This window comes from Uranotaenia lowii, chromosome 2, assembly GCF_029784155.1.
Source record: "Uranotaenia lowii strain MFRU-FL chromosome 2, ASM2978415v1, whole genome shotgun sequence".
Classification (NCBI taxonomy): domain Eukaryota; kingdom Metazoa; phylum Arthropoda; class Insecta; order Diptera; family Culicidae; genus Uranotaenia; species Uranotaenia lowii.
The window spans coordinates 407249444-407272240 of record NC_073692.1 but is presented as its reverse complement, the minus strand read 5'-3'; the positions used below and the strand labels follow the sequence as shown (position 1 = coordinate 407272240).

The window sequence follows — 22797 nt, the reverse complement described above, 5'->3', positions numbered from 1 at the left end:
ATGATTAATTTAATGTGGGAAATCTGACCGGAATCAGTGCCAGGTAATATCGTACTAAAAGGACAAATTGTTATTTTTCAAATGTTGAAATTGATCACTGCCAAAATTTGTTGAAAATGTCGTCATTAAGTACATTTCAATATCCAGCATCCTTATCATAGCTCTGCTACTCACAAACACTTGACTCATTTTGCTTTAAAGCGCTATCCTGAAACAATCATTCCCCTTTTCTTAGTTCTGCCTGTGAAAGTAAGATGGCGCTCAATGTTAGATTTGCCTCATTTCCCCCTCAGTCTCTTTTTTCAGTTCTGCCAGTGAAAATCAGATGGCACTAAGTGCCAACTTTGCCTCATTTCCTCGCTGATTCTTATCTACCAGATTTTGAATTTTTTTTATTGATAGGTAACGAGGAAAAATTAATTTTTGGAGAAGAAAAATTCCTTTCTTCACGATGAAAACGTAAAATATCTTTTTATGGAGATTTTCAACTTGTATCTGGCTTCTCTTATCATATATGAAATATATTTTTTCAGTTCTGCCAGTTAAAGACAGTTGGCGCTGCGAGTTCAACAGAAAATTTTGTTATTTACTGACAAGTAAATGTTTTATTGGAATCGCAAAACAGGTGGAGTGTGACTTTGGCAGAGTAAGAAGAGAAAAGGCGATTCTTTTTCACCACGTACGTTCTCTATTATTAGTTATACTTACCGTTAGATTTCTCTTAAATTTCAAACCAAACGATCTTGAATTGATCTTGTGCTGCATAATATGCATAATTCGACCTAAGGCCATCTGGTATTGGTGTCCTTAAGCTAGGATGTTATTTTCTGCCAGCAGATGGAGGATGATCGTTGAAGCCGAATAAAAGACAAATAGGTATACATTCAAGTATGACCAAACCGAAAAAATATTACAAATTATAAGACCGATTCCGGGTTTTATTGGTTTGAAAATTGAAGAACGGAAACCTTTTTGAAAAAAATCGATCGGATTAAAAAAAAAAAAGTAAAAATTTCGTAAATTAAAATCGTGAAAAATTCTGGAATAGTTTCTTGACACCAAAAAATTCCAACAGTTTAATTTTTTGGTTTTGTGTCTGTGGTGGCACAACGCAAAAAGCACAAAGCTTTCCGATTTTCCGTTTTATTCGTTCTTGAAGTCCGAAGGGTTTATTATGATAAACATTTTTTTGTTTGTTTGTTTCAAGTCTTGTTATTTTAATTTCTATACTCTTCTTCCTACTAGTAGTTAGAGCACATCAATCATGCATGCTACACAGGTTGGTTCTCGGGTTCCTTTCTTCTTTTCCAATAGTTTGTGTGTGAGTGTGTGTTCCTGTCTGGTTAGTTTTTGTCCTTTGAATATCCTAAGTTGATCTGCTGTTGCTGACACGAGGAATTAAGCGCCAATTCATCGAAGAAAAATGATTATGCCTCCACTCTCTCGAGAGAGAGGCTTGTCGACAGATTTGAAGGAATAACGGGGGTGGTGGTTTCCATGAAATTTTGTTTGTTAGAAAATTAAATATTTTTATTCAACATAGCTTGCTGTCAAATCTTGCCTGCTTTACTGTGTGTTTTTACGATTGTTGTTTCTTCCTTCTTGGTTTCAGATTACCTTTGTATGCTTTTCATCATTTTTAGTAAGTTAGCCTTCAACTCATCTTTTCAAACGCATTAACTAATATTTGCTTAACATGCTGCATTCTTCCTTTGTTACCATTAAATGATTGAACATTTGCTTCGTTTTTATTAATTTAAAGGTGCTTGCGCTACCGAACGAAAAAAAACCTACAATTTAAATAACCTTGTGTGTGTAAGGGGTGACTTTCTCTTTTCAAACATTAATTCTTCCGGAACTATTTTTTTTTTTTTCATTAAATTATTATAATATTTTTATTATATTATATTGGTTTTTCTTCTCCTTCAAATTTATTATAATAATTAATGTGTGTTTTCGATTTTTCTTGCCTTTTCCTTTAACTGTTGGTTTTTTTTTGTTTGTTTGTGTTGTAGCATGAATTAGTTGTACAAAAAAGAGGGAACTTTCCTGTCTACACTATTTATGTAGTGTGTTTTTTTTATTTGCGTGTGTGTGAGTGTATGTGTGACGTGTGGGAGATGGGAATGTTCCCGCGTGTCGCAACATTCATTCAAACACCACCGATTGTTTCTGCTGTTGTTGGTTGATTTCATCTCAGCTTTTGCATCATGCTCACATCTTCCCCGGCGGCAGGAATGCTGGTTCTATTCCGCTCTCTCTCTGTTTCCTTCAATCTCACGATTGTAACTGTTAACGCTTCTCTCCTCTTTGCCATCAACTCGTGCGAAAGCCCCTGTTGCTTTTCATATTTAAATTTGTTTTTCAAACAAAGTGTAATTTTTTCTGATTATTTTTAACAATCCTACATTTATTGAGTGTTTTTTTTTGTGTTGGAGTGATTTTAGTTATTCTTTGTTATGAACGTTTGTTGTTTGCCAAATTGATTACTTTAACCGGAAAGTATTATCTCAATCTTGTTGCTTCATTTTATACTTTGTTATAATAGCTGTTTTTATACTAATAGATGTAACTGCGCTTAGATGTGGATTTGTGTTTTGACTTGTTGTTATATTTTCAATCTTGTGGATCAAAAACGAGCGAGTACAGAAAAAAAGAAGTCGGGAGATGCTCATCAGAGTTTTGCTTCAACTTATATCTTTGCTTTTGATTTGTTTTAGTAGTTTTGTTTGCTTGTTTTTGGAATTTGTTTTTAAGATAAGTAGCAGAATAATATAGGTTGATTTTTTATTTTCAGAACATTTGACTGAACTTTTCTTTATTTTCATATCTTTTCTGTGCTGCTGTGTGAAAAGGAGGGGTTTGTTTTTTGTTGTTGTTGTTGTGATTCGCAGGGGATGTTATTAATAAGCAACGGGCGAGGTATTATTAGTTTTTGTCAGCGTTAGTGTTGGTTTTGATGGCAATCACAGTTTCCTCGCCGCAAGATTTGAGAACGGTACACTGAAATGAAGGAAAGAGAGAAGGGTAAGTGAAAAGTTCGATCACGTAGGAAGTAGAACGGCTTCTAGAGGACACTCACAACTAACTCCTTGCCAGCTTCGTGTTCTGATCGCAGCTGATTTCCCAAATCTCCATCTGGAATCTTAAGATCCTCACGCAGATCACCGCCGTCACTCATGAGCACTAAGAAGCCATCGTCAATGTCGGTCAGTTGGTAGTCTTCACGCTTTACATTCGGTACGTCCATGTTGTGAGTGGATGGGCAAATATCTTCGTACCTGTGGATGAGGTGAGAAAATTGGGATTGAGATTAAAGATGTTTTATTTTATTAGTTTGTCGAATAAAGAATACAGTGCCATTTAAAAAAGTTGATCTTTAAGTGCAAACGTTCAAATTCTCTGTTACTAAACATTTAAAAACTATTTCTTCCAGAAATTCAAATAAACAATCTGACATAGATAAACTAAACTTTTGCTATGAAAAAGAACCTTTTAATCAGCTTTTTTCGGAAGAGCACTGTGTCAAGGATTAATTGAAAGAGGATGAACAGGGAAGAAAGCTTCTGAATCCCAAATCCCGAAAGTATTTACGACGCGTTCGTAAATTGATTTTTTATATTGAACTGATTTGTTTTATCGATACTGGCGTTCGTAAATTAAAACAAACTGTATGAAAAAGCTTTGGAAGGAGATTTAAATCTACAAACAAAATGACTGCTGCCATCATCCAAAAAAAATCTGTTTACGAACTTCAACACTAAAGTTTACCAGCTGTAGAAGTTATGTACAAACATGTGACCACGGATTCGACAGATCACACATTTCCAAAATTACTTCTTATCGGTTTGCTTTATGCACGTTCGGTATGGCTCACGTTCTCTAAGATGAAACATGAACCAGTTTTATCGATTGTGCGAGAACAGACTGACTGTTCAGAAAACATTCTGTTTACTTATGCAGGTACTCAACAATACTCACTTCTTGCCGGTGAAGATATCGATACCGACCATGTGCACCTTGGCGTGGCCGTGCTTGCCGGTCTTGGAAGTGGACATTTCGACGATCTTGCACGGGCGTCCCTTCAGCATGACGTGACCATTTTTACGCAGCGCCGAGCACTGCATCGGGAAGGTGGCGGAGGCACCGGAATCTCCGGTCTCGAAGTGGGAATCTTCCATATCGGCCATTGTAGATAGAGAGAGGGAGTCGCTTACTGTTTTTCCTGGATCAACCGAACGGAAAATAATAATAACAAAATGCTGGCTCTGGCTGCTGCTCTAGCTAGGCTTTGCTGTTGGGTGACGACGGCCTTTTTGCTCGTTTCTCTGTTGGGTCTCCCTGGTGGCGCCTCGGTGGATTTTCCCCTACGAACTTGTTGCCTTGTTGTGTCAGGGAAAATGCACGATTTATACAAACAGTACCTGCTGTATAAATGCGGTTGTCGACGGAGTGACGATCTTAAAGATCTTTCCTACGCTGTGGGAAAATGAGAAAAAGTTTTTAGTTATTTTATTTGTTCTTTTCTAAAGGTAGTTCTGGATCGAATGGCGTGAAACCGACAAATGCTTTGGGTTTCGGGTTTGGAAGCGTACTTTGGCGGCGGATCACTGGAACAACGCTCGACCAGAAGAACGACGACGACATTATTACTTTGGATCTGGCGCGTGTGACCTACGGGGCCGGAGTGAATCTAGGCTAATGGCAGCCGGGTGTGTTTATAGAGCAAAACGTCGTTTGGGCGATAATCGATTTCAGATCTCCCAGCAGAATCCATTTCCGCGACGACGACGACGACGACGAGTGCATATTGTAAATTTTACTCCTAGACAACAACTGTCGCGCTGTCGCTGTTTACGGAAAAAGATATTCTCTTCTATTTAGGCAAGAATTAGTCTTGGAACATGGCTTGGTGCAGAGCCGAAAAATGACACCCAATCGAACTGATCGATCGAACGATTCGCAAAAATCACTGATTCAGAAAGCCGCTCAATGGAGCGTCACGCGGCAAATGACATCTTTGTTATGCCCCGCACGCAACCCGATGATGTGCGATATGGATTTTGCCCTCGTGTTCCGCTTCTCTCCTTTTTCCCATCCATATCAACAAATGCAGTAGGCAGTAGTAAACTGATTTCATTTTCATTATTATTTATAGCGTTTCTGGTTAGATAGTTTTTTCTCCTTGTTTTGTCGTCGTTTTCGATGTGCCGCAGGGTAATTGAGGCGTTTCGTTGTGCTCAGCGATAGAGATCGCGTGTGGTAATAAAAAGGGAATTAGGAACACGTCAGCCACCGGTCTCTTGGTAAGCGCAAGACTGCATGCATCTGCTAAATACCGATGCTGTTGGATGCTGAAAGGGTGTTCCCCTCACCTTGACCTCGGAGCGTTTATCGCTCCGATCGGCGTAAATGAGAGATTTGTCACCGTTCAATACAATGTTGGTAGGAAGATTAATCGCACGCGTTCTTGATTGATAATAATGCATCAATTAAGACATAACTGTACCAACACAACTTTGCTAATTTTATCATAGACGTTACCGAAGGGCACTTGGCAACTTGAACAGGAACGCATTTTGACCATATCTGTACCAACACGTGAAAAGGATCTATCTCCAAAAGTAAACAAAAACCATTTTCAGTACCTCATGATAGGCCAACAGTTGCCCTACTTAACGGTAAAACCATTTTGAGAAAATAATATTCCGTTACATTGAAAACTCAATTTGAGTAAAAGATCTATAAACATTCTAGAACCAGAACTGCCATCACATGGATATACACCCTTTACTCTGGAACAATTTTTCGCTACTATTCCGCAAACATACTCAAAATAATCAATTCGACTCTTTATTCAACATAAAAACATAGTTGAAAATGAATGCGAGCTTATAACTAAAGCTAAAAATAAGAAAATAGCAAAGGGTGTATAAACAAGTTAGACAAAATACTACGTGAGCTAGGTTCTATCTACGATAGCGCGTTGTTTTTTCATGAAAATTTATATTCCTCTATTCCAACATACAGGGGATGCTTCTAAAAATTGTTTGTCTTTCAGAAAATTCAAAAATTTTAAGTGATTTTTAATTAGCGATTTAAAATAGGTTGTATTTTTTCAAACGCGTTTTCCTTGATACGCCATATATGGAGATAGATGCTTTTTATGTGTTGGTAAAAATTTTACACTTTATTCAACATAAAAACTCAGTTACAAATGAACGCGAGCTTGAAACTAAAGCTAGAAATGAGAAAATAGCAAAGGGTGTATAAACAAGGGAGACAAAATATTACGTGACTAGGTTCTATCTACGATAGCGCGTTGATTTTTCATTAAAATTGATATTGCTCTATTCTAACTTCTAGGGGATGCTTCTAAACATCGTTTGTCATTCATAAAATGCAAACATTTCAAGTGATTTTTAATTAGCGATTTAAAATAGGTTGTAATTTCTTCAAACGCGTTTTTCTCGATTCGCCATATATGGAGATACATCCTTTTCACGTGTTGGTACAGATATCAGCACCAACACGAGAAAAGGGTCTATGTTCATTTATGACGTTTCGAGAAAAACGCGTTTGAAAATTTTGCAATCTTTTTTAAATCGCTAATTAAAATTCACGAGGAATCTCCCAAGTCTTTGTGGTCAAAACGGTGCGTTGGATCATTCTAAATAAGTTTTTATCGATACGACGGTTTTATCATGTAAAATAGCTCGCAATTGTTTATAGACCCTAGCTGGAGTATGAAATTCGTCTAAATGTTTTATACACCCTTCGCTTTGTACTGTATGTCTCATATGTGTGAGTGAGATGGAGATAAAATTTCCCCTATTTTTTGACAAAGGCTTATGGTTCTCGCAATGGGAGTGAGTGAATAGCTTTCCGCATTCTTCCCCTTTTAATGTTTTGCATCTAGACCATAGGTCAGCAACCTGCGGCTCGCGAGCCGCATGCGGCTCTTTGGATGTACAACTGCGGCTCTTTAGCTCAATGTGTGAAAATTTTGAAAATCCTCGAAATTTTCTAGAGTAAACGGACGCCACATAAGTTCCTTCAGTTCAGATAATATTTCCCAGGATTCAAATAGAACTACTATAAATAGAACAAATTAACAGCATCTTGTCAGATTGCAACCCAGTTGAAACTTAGAAATCAGTGAACGTTCTTTATAAAAGTCTGATATAGCATTTGGAAGCCTGGAGAAATTTTTCTTCGGGGCACGGGAAGTTATCCGTTAAATTAGATTTTCTGACTTAATCGGATAAAAACCGAGCATTTTTTAATCGTCAAATAGAGTCCTCATTGTTAAGATTATGAAATAGAGTTGGTTTTTCTTGAATTGAATATTTTAAAAATAAAATTGCGTTACCACCGTTCTGATCAAGTATGAACATCAGATAATGATTTTAATAATGCTTTGAATTCTGATAGAATTGTTTTGTGCATTAAAATTTCTTTCTAAAAACATTTTGTTTTTAAATTTTTCAAATATTGAATTCCATCTCTCAATGTTCCTTTTCAAATCCATGGAAAAAAATCAAGTTCTTCGTTCTAATTTTGAACATGAGTTCTAGTGGACTTAATTTTCACATTTGTTATAAAATATTTTTGTAAACCGGGAGCTGAGTGCTGGTCTAATTTTAGAATTTCATAAATAATATGGATATTTTTAAGAATTTATTTGAAGGAGAAACTTTATTTGGTAAAGAAGTATTTTCTTCCATAAACTTTAATATATCTTCAAACAACTTTTACATATTCTTTAATTAATTCTAAACCTAATTCCTAATTCTGCAATTATTTTTAAAATGTCATGGCTGTTCTAAAAGTTGATTTTGATTTCTAAGTCTTTATCAGAATTTGGGTTTTGGTTTTTTCTATGAAGTGATGATCAAAATAAGGTCAAAAAACTAAAATATGAGTTTAAAAAATCGGTTCGTTGAAAAATGAAATACAGCGAAGCAAAGCCAAAATTAGATGTCTATTATTATGTAATATTTATTATTGTTATGGAAGATCTGAGATAGCTACATATCCAAACTTTCATCGGACCCCAGCATATTTCTACATCATCGGTTGAATCTATTTTTGACGATTCCAAAAATCCAAGATACACTGAAATACAGTAAATCTGTCAAAAATTAAAAGTATTTTAAAAATATTTTTTCAACTGTTTGAAATATTTGAAATTGTTTTGTTTTGAAATATTGAAAAATAAGAATAAATTATTCACACAACGAATCTTATATCATTAAAATTGGTTAACATTACAAATTCGCAAGTGAAAACTGAGAATTCAATCAACAAATTAAAATATCTGTTTGAAAAAATCAAATAGAATAAATTCCAAATCGCTAAAATTTAAAATATGAATTTGTAATTAGAATTCATAGAAACTTTGACAGAAGGATCAATCTGAATTCATGATATATTTGAAACTCAGAGGTTTTGACATTATTTTTAAGATTTCATAAGTATGGAGAAGAAACAACTAGGAAGGGTTACGATTTTGAACAGAATTAAGAATTTAGACTAAAATTTTCATTATCAAAAAATATGATTTTTGAAACCTTTTTTTTAATTTTATCATAATTCGAAATGAGAACAAGAGAGCTGAATAGGAATGCTTGTAATGAATAAAATTTAAAAGAAATTTTATAATAACATTTTAGAGACCACATTTTAAAGACCACATCTCGCGACCGATTGTTAAATTTTGTCAAATTTTTACCAATTTTTTTTCAATCCATAAAATGGGCATATATGAATTAAAATTTGTTGGTTTATTTATTCTAAGGCCCGAAAAATATTTATCCATTTCAAATGATAGTTTTATGCGCATAGTTAACAAACAAATTAACCTCAATGGATTTTAACGGATGTTTAAAACAAAAAAAAATTGAAGGCTTACTTGTAGAATTTGAAGAAAAAATAATAGAGACAAACCCTCGTATAGTTTTTTTTATATTAATTTAAATGTTGTAGTATACATTTTTATGATATAAAATTTTCAATGCTTCTTTTAAATATTTCAACAGAACACATCGAAAGTCTATTTTTTATCTGAGAATAGGTGTAAAGAAAGAATTGCATCAAAGTTTAAAATGATAAATTTTATCAGGTCACAACGGTAAATCGCCAAAATTTCAACGTCTCAAAGCTGTATCCGTTAGGAAAATATATTGATTCAGCAGAAGAATGAAAATCGCTTCCGTTTGCCAAAAAACAACGAAAATCTGTGGCGTGGTGAAAAATAGTAATAAAACTGAGTTAACATCAGGATGCAATGTATCTTAGCGATCACCATTATTTGTAGTAAGGATAAAATGAGTTGCGGCTCTTTGAAACTTGGACATTTCCTTAATTTGCAATTTTTGGCTCTTCTGTCTCAAAAGGTTGCCGACCGCTGATCTAGACCGTTTGCTTTGTTGTGGAGTAAAGGGTGTATAAAACAATCTGTGTGAGAATAATGTCATTTTATGGCTCTAAATTTTATAGATCCTTTACTCAAACTGCTATATAAATCTTACGAAAACTGGAAAACTAAAAACGGTTTTTGTGTTAAGTAGAGCTTATATTGGGCTATTTGAATTCACTGAAAACCGGTTTTGTTTACTTTGTCTTTTATACCCTTTTGACATGTTGCTGCTGATATAAATTAAACATGAAATTTGGACTTTAGACTGAGCTTTAAATCAAAAACAAGCCAATTAAGGTAAAAATTGGCCACCTTTGTTTTTTTTTTCTCGAGGGATTTTAAGCATCCTTTTAGCTTGCGTACCTTTGGCTGATGTCATGCTGAAGTAACTAGCAACGCAACGCGTTCACACGACAAACCAGCTCTCATTTGATCTCCATGGAAAAAGCGCAGACCTGTCATGCTGAGCGCATTGGAAAGCGCGACAAAGCTGATGCCAGGGTGTTTTGTAGCGCGACAAGTACACTGCAAAAAATCCACACTTAGGTTGTATGTTTCCCTCACACATACGTCTTAAAAATTGCTCTACGCTTAGATTTTATATGATCGATATGATTCTCATTTGTCACACATAAAATATATGTTAGAAATATGAAGTTTATAAGCTTTTGACACATAAATTCAATGATTTTCATCTTTGAAAATGTTCATGTTTTCAAAATGGCCACCTAGAAGACAATGTTGGCGTACCTGTTCTGTGTCAACTAATTAGGTGAGTAATGCTTAAATTAAAATTAGATGAGTGTATCTTCATTGATATATGGTTTTCTTACTCGCAGGAAACTGGCAACCGACTGACATACTGACGCAAATGGGCCTCCTGGAAGAGGTCGTCTGTACCATTCGCATCCGGATTTTGGCTGCTGACTTTCTTGCGGGCTCCGGTTGCACTGATTGTGGTCGGCCTTTTATCGATATTCGAGAACTTTTGTTTACACATTCTGCACATTTTATAAGGTGAGTTTAAAGTCCTTTTGATCGGTTTCAGGATTCTAACACATGTTTTGTTTTACCAACATCGTTTCGTAGGCTCCCGGAAATTGATGAGATACCGTCTTCCAATTACGGTTTCAGTGGAATAAGAACGTGTTATCATTAGCATAGACAAGATTAATTGATATGATGCCGAAAAGTAAAAATAAATTTTACAAAAGTGTTTCAATAACCAGAAAAATTAAAATTATATTTTCATCCGAAAAACCAATTCCAACATAAAAAAAAACGCCTTTGAGTATGCACATAAGTAAACGCCTTAAAGTAGACAAATGTTTTAGTATAATGAAGGCTTATAATATTTATGTGTGGGATTTTTTTACTTTTTATGTGACGCATATAAAAGTTATATTCATGAATTCTATATGTGAGGGCACGTATTTTCCAAATGGGAATCAAATTGCAAAAATCTATAAGGCTAACACATATTCCTAATATGTCGATTTTTTGCAGTGTAGGAAATCCAATGGGAAATGGTTTTTTCTCGTTTTAAAACAGTGATTTCGGGTTTTAACCACAATTATTCGAAGATCCGTCCAAATTTGTGATAATAAACTAAATAATATCCGAATCGACAAGAAAATTTTCATAAATTCTTGGTTCCCGCAAAAAAAAACAAGGAACTTTTTTGGTTCAAATTTCGGCATTCTTGCAAACCGAGCATGATCTGATAAGTTTTTGACGGTTCCCGAAAGAAAGGATACGATTCAAAGCATTATCAGATGTAAAGAAGTGATGATTTGTAGGGAATTTCAAAGCGACTTGTCGCGCCAGCATGACATCCCAATGCGATGCAACGCTTTCTTATTGGAACGCGTGAACACGTTGCGTTGCTAGTTGCTTCAGCATGACATCAGCCTTTGTTACAAAAACAGTTAATGTGCATTTCAAAGAGCCTCAAGCGGGCCACAGACTACACAACATTTGTACAAATGCGATGAAATTCGATGAAATTTTGTCGCTGTAAACACGGTTTGCATAGTGTATGGCACTGCTTGAATGAGCGCCCAAACGGTTGGAGTAAAATCGGTCGGCATCGAAATATTTTGTACAAACCATCCTCCCAGCCGGGGTGGAGATGGTTTTTTTTGTTGCTGTTGCTGTTTTCGCCAGCAATCGTTTGTGTTCGCGTGAAAAATGTTTGTATAGTGTGTGGGCGAGCATAGATCAAACAATCGTCGTGGAATCATCGAATTTGTACAGGCCATTTGTGTAGTCTATGGCCCGCTTTAAATGCGATAGATGAGCTTTGATCCTGGTTTGAAAAATTCAACACGAATGGGAAAGTGGGATCGAGGATTCAGGCAGATCCCTGCAACGATACAGGATTTGTCTATGTATCGTGTTACCAGCATCTTTTAACTAATAACGGCGAATGTGTGCAACACACGAAGGTAAAAGTATAACGCAGTACCTAACCACTCAGATCCCGGCAACGATATACAATCCGTGTGGAGCACATCTCTCAGATTTTAGCTTTTTTCCTCAGATTTAGGCTTTATTCCTCAAATTTAAGTTTTTTTTTCTCAGATTTGAGCTTTCATCTCCTACAGGCTCTATCGGCTTCCACAGAATTCTGGCGACTAAACACTAGCGCCAAATGAGGGTGGACGGGTTGAGATTCAAGCTGTGATTCAAGCTCGAGTTTGAACTTTTTTCACGCACACACATGCACCAGGGCAATTTGCATTGTTGTAAAACAATATAAACATAAACATTGTGTGAGTAAAGTTAGGCTGATGTCATGCTGAAGCAAATAGCAACGCAACACAACGCAACGTTCCAAGAGGAAGCGTTGCAACGCATTGGTATGTCATGCTGGCGCGACCTGTCGCTTTGAAATTCCCTACAAATCATCACTTCTCTACATCTGATAATGCTTTGAATCGTCTCCTTTCTTTCGGGAGCCATCAAAAACTCATCAAAGCACGACCCGGATTGCAAGAATGCCGAAATTTGAACCGACAAAATTCCTTGTTTTTTTGCCGGAACTAAGAATTCATGAAAATTTTCTCGCCGATTAAGATATTTTTCAGTTTATTATCACAAGTTCGGACCGATCTTCGTACTATTGTGCTTAAAACCATCACGCAGGGCGGCAGCACCATAAACATTTGTTCGAAAAAACAACAGCCCGACTATCTTGATGCTTGGAGATCTTTGCTAAAATCCAAACTGGTGCTGGACGTTGGCGATCATAATTGGATCTCGGCCACAAAGTGCATCCGTAGGGTTGCAACAAGGAAGCGGATCATTCGTCGGTTCGCTCGAAACAAATTTCCATCGACAGCAGGTTGGTTGCTATCCGGGGAGCGCCGCTATCAATCACCGAACCACGAAACCCGCATCTTCCGGATCGTCAACATTCGTGAGTGTTGTTCACTCCGCCATCTGGTGGCGGGAATTAGAAGCGCGCAAACAAGGAAGGTATAGCGACCAGGAAGCAGACAGTTCGATCGAAACCATCCTCATCAACAGCAGCTCTATCGACGTTCGGAGAAAATTTGTGTACATCACCGAGTCAGGATTACTTCATCCGGATCGTCGAGAACGATCGGATTATCGAATCCTCAGCGACAACAACTTAAACAACGTCCCGAAAATCGGTGGCCATCGGTCGTTTTGTCCAGTTCCGCACGAATATCATCGATGGTGTCAGCCACGACATCTGGTGACTGGTGTCGGTACTACTCAACACTCAAAGCAGCAACAACGACAGGCGGTCGTTTGCTCCGTGAGCCACGGGGAGTGTTGAGTGTGGATTCTGGTCAACAGATGACGATCACACTGAGCAACACTACGGAAGAGTCCGCAGCGGTGAGGAATCCATGGATTGGAATGGTGTGCAACAAGCCATGCGTAAGGGGCCGTTCACTAATTACGTAAGCACGATTTTGGAAATTTTCAACCCTCCCTCCCCCCCTGGTAAGACATAGTAAGATTTTTCAAAAAACCCCCTCCCCCCCTAGTAAGATCTTACGTTTTTTTTTATTCTTTGAGAAATTGACACGTTTTTTTTTTAAATAGCTTGAAAATATTAAAAATGTGACCTACATGCTTCAAAGCAAAGACCTTTTTAAGTAAAATTAAAAAACTGTTTTTAAAAAACACAATTTATACAAAACAACAGATGAAATGTTATTAACGATAAAATTGTAGATACCACCACACAATGTATCTACCACTGCAAGGTAGAAGGCCCGTGAGGAACAAAACGATGAAATGTGATGAAAAGTTTTTCAAATTAAATTTACCCTTCCGCTCATTTTCAACATCTTTTAACTTATTCTAATCTTCTATCCTTCTATAAACTTTCAATTCTTAAAATATTCTTTCTCAAAGAATATCAAATTTCACCGATATAGCCGAAAAAAAAAATTTCAGAAAATAAATTTACGGTGATAAACTCTTAATTTCAAAAATCATAAAAATCTTCAAAAAAATATCATTTTATACTACTACAATTGGGGCAAAAATGTTTAACGACAATCGCGTTGTCAACTAACCTAAAAGCTCAGACTCATTCAGCGGTAATCGATAAAGTTTTAGGATTTTTTTGGTAAATCGTTTGTTTAATTTAGAGTGTCTATCACAGAAAAACTGTCTAGAAATGCATTATATTGATTTTTGAAGATTTTCTTCTGGTTGAAGTCATTTTCGAAACATGATGGATTAAAATCGTGGTGTAACAACGAGCCATTTTCCTTTTTGTTTCGAAAAGCGACAATTTTTTTAATAATGTGATTTAGTGTTTTTGATTGCATGTTGGTTTGTATTGGTTCTCTATAAGGTTATAGAACCTGCGATTTTTTTTATTAATTCAAAGACATTAGAAGATAAATAACATTGCATAATAAATAACCAACAAATAGATAGAGAGTAAAAAAAACCTGAGTAATATGGTTTCGTATGGCTGTGGCTGTGATTAAATTTTAATGTAACATTTCTTACGTAAGATTTTTGGAAACCCCCCCTACCCCCCTAGTAAGAGATCCCTTGATTCCTTAATGCAAAGTTAGAAAATGAACATGAAAATTTTTGTATTTAGATATATTCTTGGAAACAGCAATTAAGTTTCCTTTTGGGCTACATTTAACGGGTCCTACGCCGTTTGGCCTAAAGTCATTTGGCATAAAGCCGTTTGGCATAAAAGTCGTTTGGCATAAAGTCATTTGGCATAATGGCATTATTTTAGGATGGCCCCGTCTTCATGCCCAAAATAAATGCAATATTTTATGCCAAATGACCGTTATGCCAAACGACTATTATGCCAAAAGGCCATTATGCCAAACGGCTTTATGCCAAACGACTTTTATGCCAAACGGCGTTATGCCAAACGGCTTTATGCCAAATGACTTTATGCCAATCGGTATACAATCCATTTAACGTGTTAGTCGTGGCCAAAGAGAAAGAACATATCTCTTCTTCTTAACAAGGCCCAACTTAATTCAACAGAAGTTGTACGTGATACGTTGAACGTGAGAAATGTGATGTGAGAAGTGGGGCGTAAGTAGTGAGACGAGAAAAATAAAAAGTGAGACAAAAGGGCGTGAGAATATAGAAGTTTGACATAGGGCGTAATAAATGAAACATGAGAAGAGAAAAGTGAGCTATTGCTGAAGTTGGACGTGAGAAGTGAAACATAGCTCGTTAGAAGTGAGACGTGAAAGATGAAAAGTGAGGCGAAGGACGTGAGAAGTTAGAAGTGAGACGTGAAAGATGAAAAGTGAGGCGAAAGACGTGAGTAGTAAGAAGTGAGACGTAAGACGAGAGAAGTGATGAAAAAGACACGAGGAGAGAGAAGTAAAATGTGCGACGTGCGAATTGTGATTTGAAACTGAGTCAATGAGAATTGAGGGGTGAGAAATCACGTCATTCTCACGACTCATCAAAGGAAATGGGGAGAATCAAAATTGATTTTAGTTGACAAATGACTTAGAAATTCATAAAACGCCGAGATCTGGTGTTATCTCGAAAAAAAAATTAGCAAAAAAATCGACTTTATGGAACCGGCGAAAACCAGCCGGTTTTCCTAAAAACGACCAGAAAGACGATTTTGGCCAAATTTTTTTTAGAGATCTCCACCGGATCTCGACTGTTTGACCTGAATGACAATTGTTTGAGGGTCTTCAAAATTATAATTTAGATTTTTCCGATTTCAGTTGATCCGAAAATCACCTCGAGGTGATTCCACTCATTGCCATCTTAGTGTTGACTGTTGATACTCTGCAAAATGAGAATTTATTTTATTTTGATCGCCGCTGGGATATATTCTTATTAAATTTTTCGCATTTCGGGAAGTTATGAAATTAAAAGTAGAATTATAAGACAGAAATGAAGCTAGAGCGCTTTGGGTAGAAGACATCGAATAGGAATTGGAAAGTGTGAGCTAGAGCTTTCGTTTTGCGAACAGCTTTATGTTGTGTCCAACTGGGCACACTGCCACACAGTGAAGCTCAAAAAAAGAATAATAAACAGCGAGGTGATGCAGGTCATTGCCTTTTGAAAACTCTGATCATCAACAAGTGTTTTTTCTTATCCGCTTTCGGAAGATCTTAAATATTTCACTTTAGACGACTTGTATAATTCTTTGCCGCTTGTCGTTTTGATGTTGGAAAGAAGCGATGTGGAAACCCATCGCCTTCTTTCCACATTGAAACACGGACGGGTATAACAGAAGAGATTGCGTTCGACTGGGCAAAAAATCACCATAACAGCGCTCACATGTGCTGTTTCTATTGCTATTGCTGAGCCAATTCTATTGATGCCCGCTACTTTTTTGGGTACGTCGCTACTATTGTTTCGCATATTATCCATCCGGTGTCTTACTTTTTTGACAATTGCATCATGGTAATTGTATTGTAGTTTTCTTATCCCATTTTCCCCCTTCTTTAGCCAATTGACTTTGTTATCTTATGATTCACAATGTAAATTGATTTTTGTCAAATAAAATGTATAAAACACTCAATTTTCCATGACTTTTCAATGAAATTATTAAAGATAGCACCACAGAAATCCATCACAAAATTTTTAGGTAAAATTGTTTTAGTCAAAAACACAGGTTTTTTAGACAAAAACATTGAACTTTTTTCAACAACCTTAAAATTAGAGTTTGTGTTTGCAATGTAAAATATTTCTTATGACGATAAATTAATTTCTGCTTTTGTTAGTTGTACAAACTAGGTATCTCCAACATGTTAAGTTAACTCTTATGTGGTTCGTTGTATTCTGAACCATTTATTGTAGTAATTTTTTAACGTGGCACTGATCACTGATCGTTATCGATCATCAGCATTAACTTTCCCTCCAATCTGTACATGTGCTAGACCTAAACTGTTACTCCTATCTCCTCGATTTGATGATCGGCACAAAACAACCGACTCAACAAAACGTGGACCACGGTGTTATTTATAGAGCGCGGCAATAGGGGTATGCAATCGATGAAATGCTAGCGCTTCGCGCTGTTTGCTAATTCTTTTCTTCAGATTGTTTAACTCAAAAGGAGGATTCCCAGTTCGGTCGCAAAGACTAAAAAAAACATTTCAATTTGGAAGTAAAGTTTCCAAATTCTACCCACTCTCCCAAGAAAACGGGCCGCCAAATCTATTTGTTCCAGCGCTATTCTTGGCTGCTGCTGCAACAGCAACTGTAACTGACAGCGGAGGAAGTTGTTCTTGTGTTTCGTTCATTTTGATACTGCTGGAATAACTCCTCGTATCGACCGACCGAAATTAGTGTCGGAAAACTTTAAAACTCAATCTTAAGCTTCGCGTCCGATTGAAACACGTGGAAGTTTTGTTTCCAATTTTCCCCAAACCTATGTCGGGCGGTTGTAAATGCTTGTTCTTGAATTGATAGCGACAGGTGAGTTAAGGCTTATCAGTAACTACCTACTACCACTCCTGGTAAGTATAGCGAGTGAAACCAGATAAAGCGTTTGCCATTCGCATGATAAAAACTAAAATTTTCTCTTGTTCCTCCGCAAACTTGTTGGATTGTTGAGCGATTATGACCTTTTAGCTCAAAAGGTATAGAAGCAAGATGTTTAATTTCTATTCCAAGAAAAGAGGAAACCCACCTGTTGCTGTACCAACTAAAATTGTTTAGTTTTTGATTGATCTGAGAAAGTGTCTGACCGGAGCAATGCCATTGCACTGTGACCTCACCCCCAGGGTTGGGGTTGCTAATAATTTTCTAATCACACCTACTGATATTTGTTTGCTTGGTTGCTTACTTGCTGCTGTTGTTGTTTGTTGATTCCTCCTGCCTTCCTTTTTAGATTGTTTCCAGGCACAGCACATGTGCTTCACTGAACTGACACTGATTCCATCTGACGTGGGAAGGATGCTGCCCGGGATGGAGGGTCCGGAAACTACCTAAATTTTAGGTACTTTTAGAAATGTTTGTTACCGACAGAGTATGAATCAATTCGATTGATATTGATAGCCATAGGTAGGTTACTTCTTTTTGACATTGGATTACAAGTTTGTTTTAAAATTATGGAATAAACAAATTTATTAAAATTTTACTATATTTGGAATAAGGTTAATACAAGGTTAATGCAATGTTGTGCAAAAACTGCTGTAATTTTCAAATAAAAAAAAAACAATGCTTTACAAAAACTGGGCTAAGATTCCTTACTCCTTAATGATAAGGACCGGGAAAAATCCAAACCACAGATTCTGATTTTGAATCTGGATGTTAGTATATAATAACATTTGAATTCCTATTTCATAACCCGTACATTTGTACTGGTATTTGGATACTGGATTTTTTATTTAAAGATCTCATTTTTTTATCTTATTTGAAGTCCAGAATGTGATTGTTGAGGTTGTATACTGTTTACCGGAATTCCATTTACCGGAAGTACCATTTACCGGAATACCATTTACCGGACTGTACTATTTACCGGAATTCCATTTACCGGACTATACCATTTACCGGAAAACCATTTACCGGACTATACCATTTACCGGAAAACCACTTACCGGAAGTCCCATTTACCGGAATTTTTTTGATACGTATAAATTTGGGTTGTACCCCAATTCCTCGAAAATTTACCATTTCTAAAAAAAAAAATTCGCCTGAAGGACCATTTCCCAGAGTATTGAATATTTCTATACAAACTGGAATCCGAAAAAAAGAACTTGTTTCTAAAAAAGAGGGTTTAAAATATTATTCTTTGCGGCAAAGCCGCAACCAACGAGGATGAAGGGGCAGAGGCGGCACAAAGCCGCCGAGGCTCCCAAATCCGAGGCGGCCGCCGACCCGCCGTCGGAAGCGGCGGCCCTATTACATTGGTCTAGGTCTGTCGGGGCTTCCTAGGTCTGCGTGAAAGCTAGGGGTGATCCCTTAGCCCCGTCCGCCACGCGACAGCGTGAAGGACAATATGTCTTTCAAGTTCGAACGCGCAGCGTGAGGAGTCGGATACTAAAAACGAGAACGGTTTTGAAAGCCACACTCACTGGTTATCATGAAATCAATTAAAGTACCCAAATCTCGACCAAAAATCATTCTGGACAAAAGTTCACGGGTAAACGGGATGCAATAATAGATTTGTTCTTAAAAATTCTTATTCCGGTAAATGGCATTCTGGTAAATAGTACATTCCGGTTAATGTCAGTCCGGTAAACGGTTCATTCCGGTAAATGAATTTCCGGTAAATAGCATTCCGGTAAATGGTTTTCCGGTAAATGGAATTCCGGTAAACAGTATACAACCGATTGTTGAATTTAGACAATATGTGTTTGAAAGATTTTTATTCTCCTTTCAGAGTCTAGAATTCAGTCATTTGAAAGAAAACCCAAAAGAACGAACTAAGGATGTTTAAGGTACATCGGGGTAAGTGTGGACGGGTTTTCGTATAGTTCAACTTTAAAAATTCATTAAAAAATCAGCATTGGAGCAATTTTGATAAAATTACGTTCAATGTGATGCAGAACATGTTATTTGCAAAAGCTGAAGAGATGAGCTCGATAGAAGCAAAGCGAAAAAAGTTATCACGTAAATTGTTATGGACTGCTGGTGTCTTCACTTACCCCGCTTTATGGGGTAAGTGTGGACGGTAGATTTTCCCTTTGATTTCTCAGGAAATTTTCAAAAAATTTGTGTTTTCTTGGTTGAATACGTTACTTTATTGCTCGAACCGTCCAAAATTTTGAAAAGAGTTCATGAAACTAAATTATTGTGTGTAATTTATGTTACAACACACGAGATCCGATTTTATCAAAAACACAGAACAAACAAGTATTTTACCCAAATTGTCATGATCCGAATGTTAAATATAGCTAAATAATACAACTCATGAAGGATGAAGGACAGAAAATTGAAAAAATGTGTAAACATCAAGTCTTTTTAAAGCCGTCCACACTTACCCCATGTAGGAGTTGGAGACAAAATTTTAGTTTTTTGTAAATAAACTCCTTTTTCTTAATTTTTAACCGGCGTTTCTTTTCCCAACTGGTTGTTTCGAATTTAAGGATTGTTTCAATGTAGAGTTTTTCATCGAGAGCCAGCTAGTTTAGGAGAAATTTGCAATTGAAAAAGATGCACATCAACTCGACATCGTAGTTGAAAATAGAAAATTCCGAAAAAGTCGCTGTAAACATCCGTTATTGTCTAAATCGTATCTTTTTAACAGTTATTGGATAGATTACAAGTAAATTGAACATTCTGCATCAAAAGTTTGAAAAAATAGTGCACAGTATTGTTTTATTAACCATCGTGCACACTTACCCCGGTGTACCTTAAATCAAATTTCAAAAGTAGAACAGTAAAAAATAAGTGAAAAAATATTTTTACATTCAAAATTCAGATGAAAGTTCATATAAGACGCATTTTTTCAATGATTTTTTTGTATTTACAACTCAGCATGCACGCTTTGAAATTAATTCAATTTCAAATGCCTTACATAATAAAAAGTTAAAATTAAAAAAAAAATGGAAAAATTGGCGCTTAGAAATGCATAGTTCGGTAGGTACTCAAAAACAATAGCCATAAAAGAACATCAAAGTTTCTACTGAGCTCTATTTTCCCTACATTTTCAAATATAAATATTTTTCCAATTTCAATGAAAGGGTTTTTTAAACTACTAGTAAAATTCAAAAGAACGTATGACTCAAAAAAGATACCCTCCATTCTGATATAAAGAGTGCCTTGATCCAAAATGTTCAAATTTGAATTCAATGTTCATGAATTTCGAATATCTACAAATAAATAGATGGAAAATGTGAAGAATTTTCGAAACAGAAGCTGTTTCTAAGAATCTTTTTTTTCGAATTCCGAAATTGAAATTTTATGCCTAGTTACTGTGAGTTTTTAATTTGATGGTTAACTTTAACATTCCAAACTTCAATTTGTAGAAACAAATCTTAATCTCAAACGTGAATATTGCAATGAAAACTGGTAATCCTCTAGAGATAGTTTAATTTTTTAAAACAACCCGACTTTTTCCACATTTCTCTTAACAAAAAAATCGTTTTCGTCACCTGGTCGAAAAAGCATTTCAAATTTTGAACAAGTATTCTAGTTTCTCAGATTGTGGTGTTTGAATCTCTTTAAAAAAAATTTGAAAAAAGGTAAAATATGTTGTAATAATGGTACAATTTTTTTTTTTGTACTGAATGTTAAGATTTGAAATTAATTAGTGTTTTAATATTGTTCAATATCTGGTCGATTTCTGTTTTAGTTTGCTTCGAACTAAGTTCTCCGTCTAGTTAAGGATCTTGCTGATCTTTTTCCTAAATTGCACGCAATGTTAGGTTCGTTCGAAATAAGCAACATCGCACAATAAGCCAAATGAAAGGTCACGGAAAACTAGCAACAGAATCTCACTATACAATTTTAACTCGTAAATTCTGGATTGAACCAATCACGACTAATTAAAAGGTAAGATTTACTTATTGAAAGTTTCCCTATGGCTTTCGAAACAGCAAATTTAAAATTTTATCAAATCCAAATGCCGATACCTGTCGTCAAATTAATTCCCTACATCAACAAAAGTAACGAGTGAAAATTGCCTGACTCATCCCAGCAGACAGAAGGCAGCAGCCGTGTCACTGGCAACACTTCCACATTCAATGTGTGGTGTCCTCCTCTGCTGCCTGCCGATGAACAAAACGGTAAAGCGACAGCAGAATAGCAAAAGGAAATAAAAAGTTGCCTGCTGCCTCCTCTCGACGGCATGAGATGGTCCCGTGCAAATTTCCTGGCAGCTCCCCTCTCCTTCCGCTGCCACTCTCCTAGTATCAACGACCACAACAGATGACCCCTTTTGATGGGCCCAGAACATGGCACATCAATAATCGTCAGGGTCATCCTCTATTTACTGCTGCATCTCTTTTCGAAATGCATTCCTACTTGGGCCTTGGTGAAAACAATTTTTGATGAGCAAACCCACCAGGTGTATGATTTCGATTTCTCTTCCAGAACCCACAGGTAAACACGTAGGCAAAAATCCAATCCATCCATGAGATTCGATTTGATTAACTGTTCCAGGGAATTATTTTGCTGAATTTGGCCTAGGCTGCCACGTCAACTATCGTAATTCCGAAACATCGGATAGGGAAACGTGTTCTTCCGGCTTCTTTCGGAATCTAATTTCGTCTGGTGTCATCACCATGTCTTCGTGTTGATGACATTTTGATTCTTCTGGTGTTTCTGTCAATCCATTTTTTTCTGAACTTAAAAGTAGCACAGGCCCTACCTTAGATCCAAGGGTCCCGAAAGTGTCCAGTTCAGACGAATTTTTCGAAACAATACAGTAGATGGAGAAAATTCTATTTTTCCACTTCCGGAGTGACACCTATCCAGCAAGTCACCTCCTGTGGTCAGAAATTTTCACACACAGCAACAAGAGCGAAGCAGGCCGATGGCACTTCTCCGTCCTTTCCTGCGGTGTCCTCCAGCCAGTGCCCCGAACATACGACACACATTCCACTTACTCACCTCTGCCCGGCAATCAACATCCAAGTAGGCAGTACAAAAATTTCCAGTCGTTCAACCAGAGAAAAAAAATCCCCAAAATTTCAAATTTTCACTTAGACCCCGAGGTCCCGGAATCTTTATTCCAGCGGCCCCGGAACCACCTCGTAAGTACGCTTCCAAACCCGACAGCATTTACCGGTTGCACCGACGTTTTACAGCCAATTTCCACTCGCCAAGGTAGCACAGAATTCAAACTCACATGTGGAGATCAAAATGGTCACGGACAAAAGAAGATCGCAACTATGGCGTTCGGGTTTACTTTGCGGAAACGCCAGCACCAACACTAGCTGACAACTGGATGGGTCGCGCGCAAGCGAGAGGCAAACATTGAGTTGATT

The 22797-nt window shown here is 36.7% G+C and overlaps 1 protein-coding gene across 3 annotated transcripts; it reads right to left on the bottom strand.

Moving 5' to 3' along the window:
- Positions 1–1503: 1503 nt before the first annotated feature.
- On the bottom strand, positions 1504–22797 carry LOC129745508 (eukaryotic translation initiation factor 5A). 3 transcript variants are annotated; one of them, XM_055738612.1, is made up of 4 exons: positions 22659–22797; positions 3982–4479; positions 3083–3281; positions 1504–3003 (listed from the first exon to the last, which is right to left on the bottom strand). In XM_055738612.1, exons 2-4 carry the CDS (start codon positions 4188–4190, stop codon positions 2929–2931), a joined length of 483 nt encoding a protein of 160 aa, XP_055594587.1. In that variant the 5' UTR covers positions 4191–4479; positions 22659–22797; the 3' UTR covers positions 1504–2928. The 3 variants fall into 3 exon arrangements, with proteins under 3 accessions (XP_055594587.1, XP_055594588.1, XP_055594589.1); XM_055738613.1 differs by having other exon boundaries at positions 22596–22727; XM_055738614.1 differs by lacking the exon at positions 22659–22797 and adding an exon at positions 22179–22203.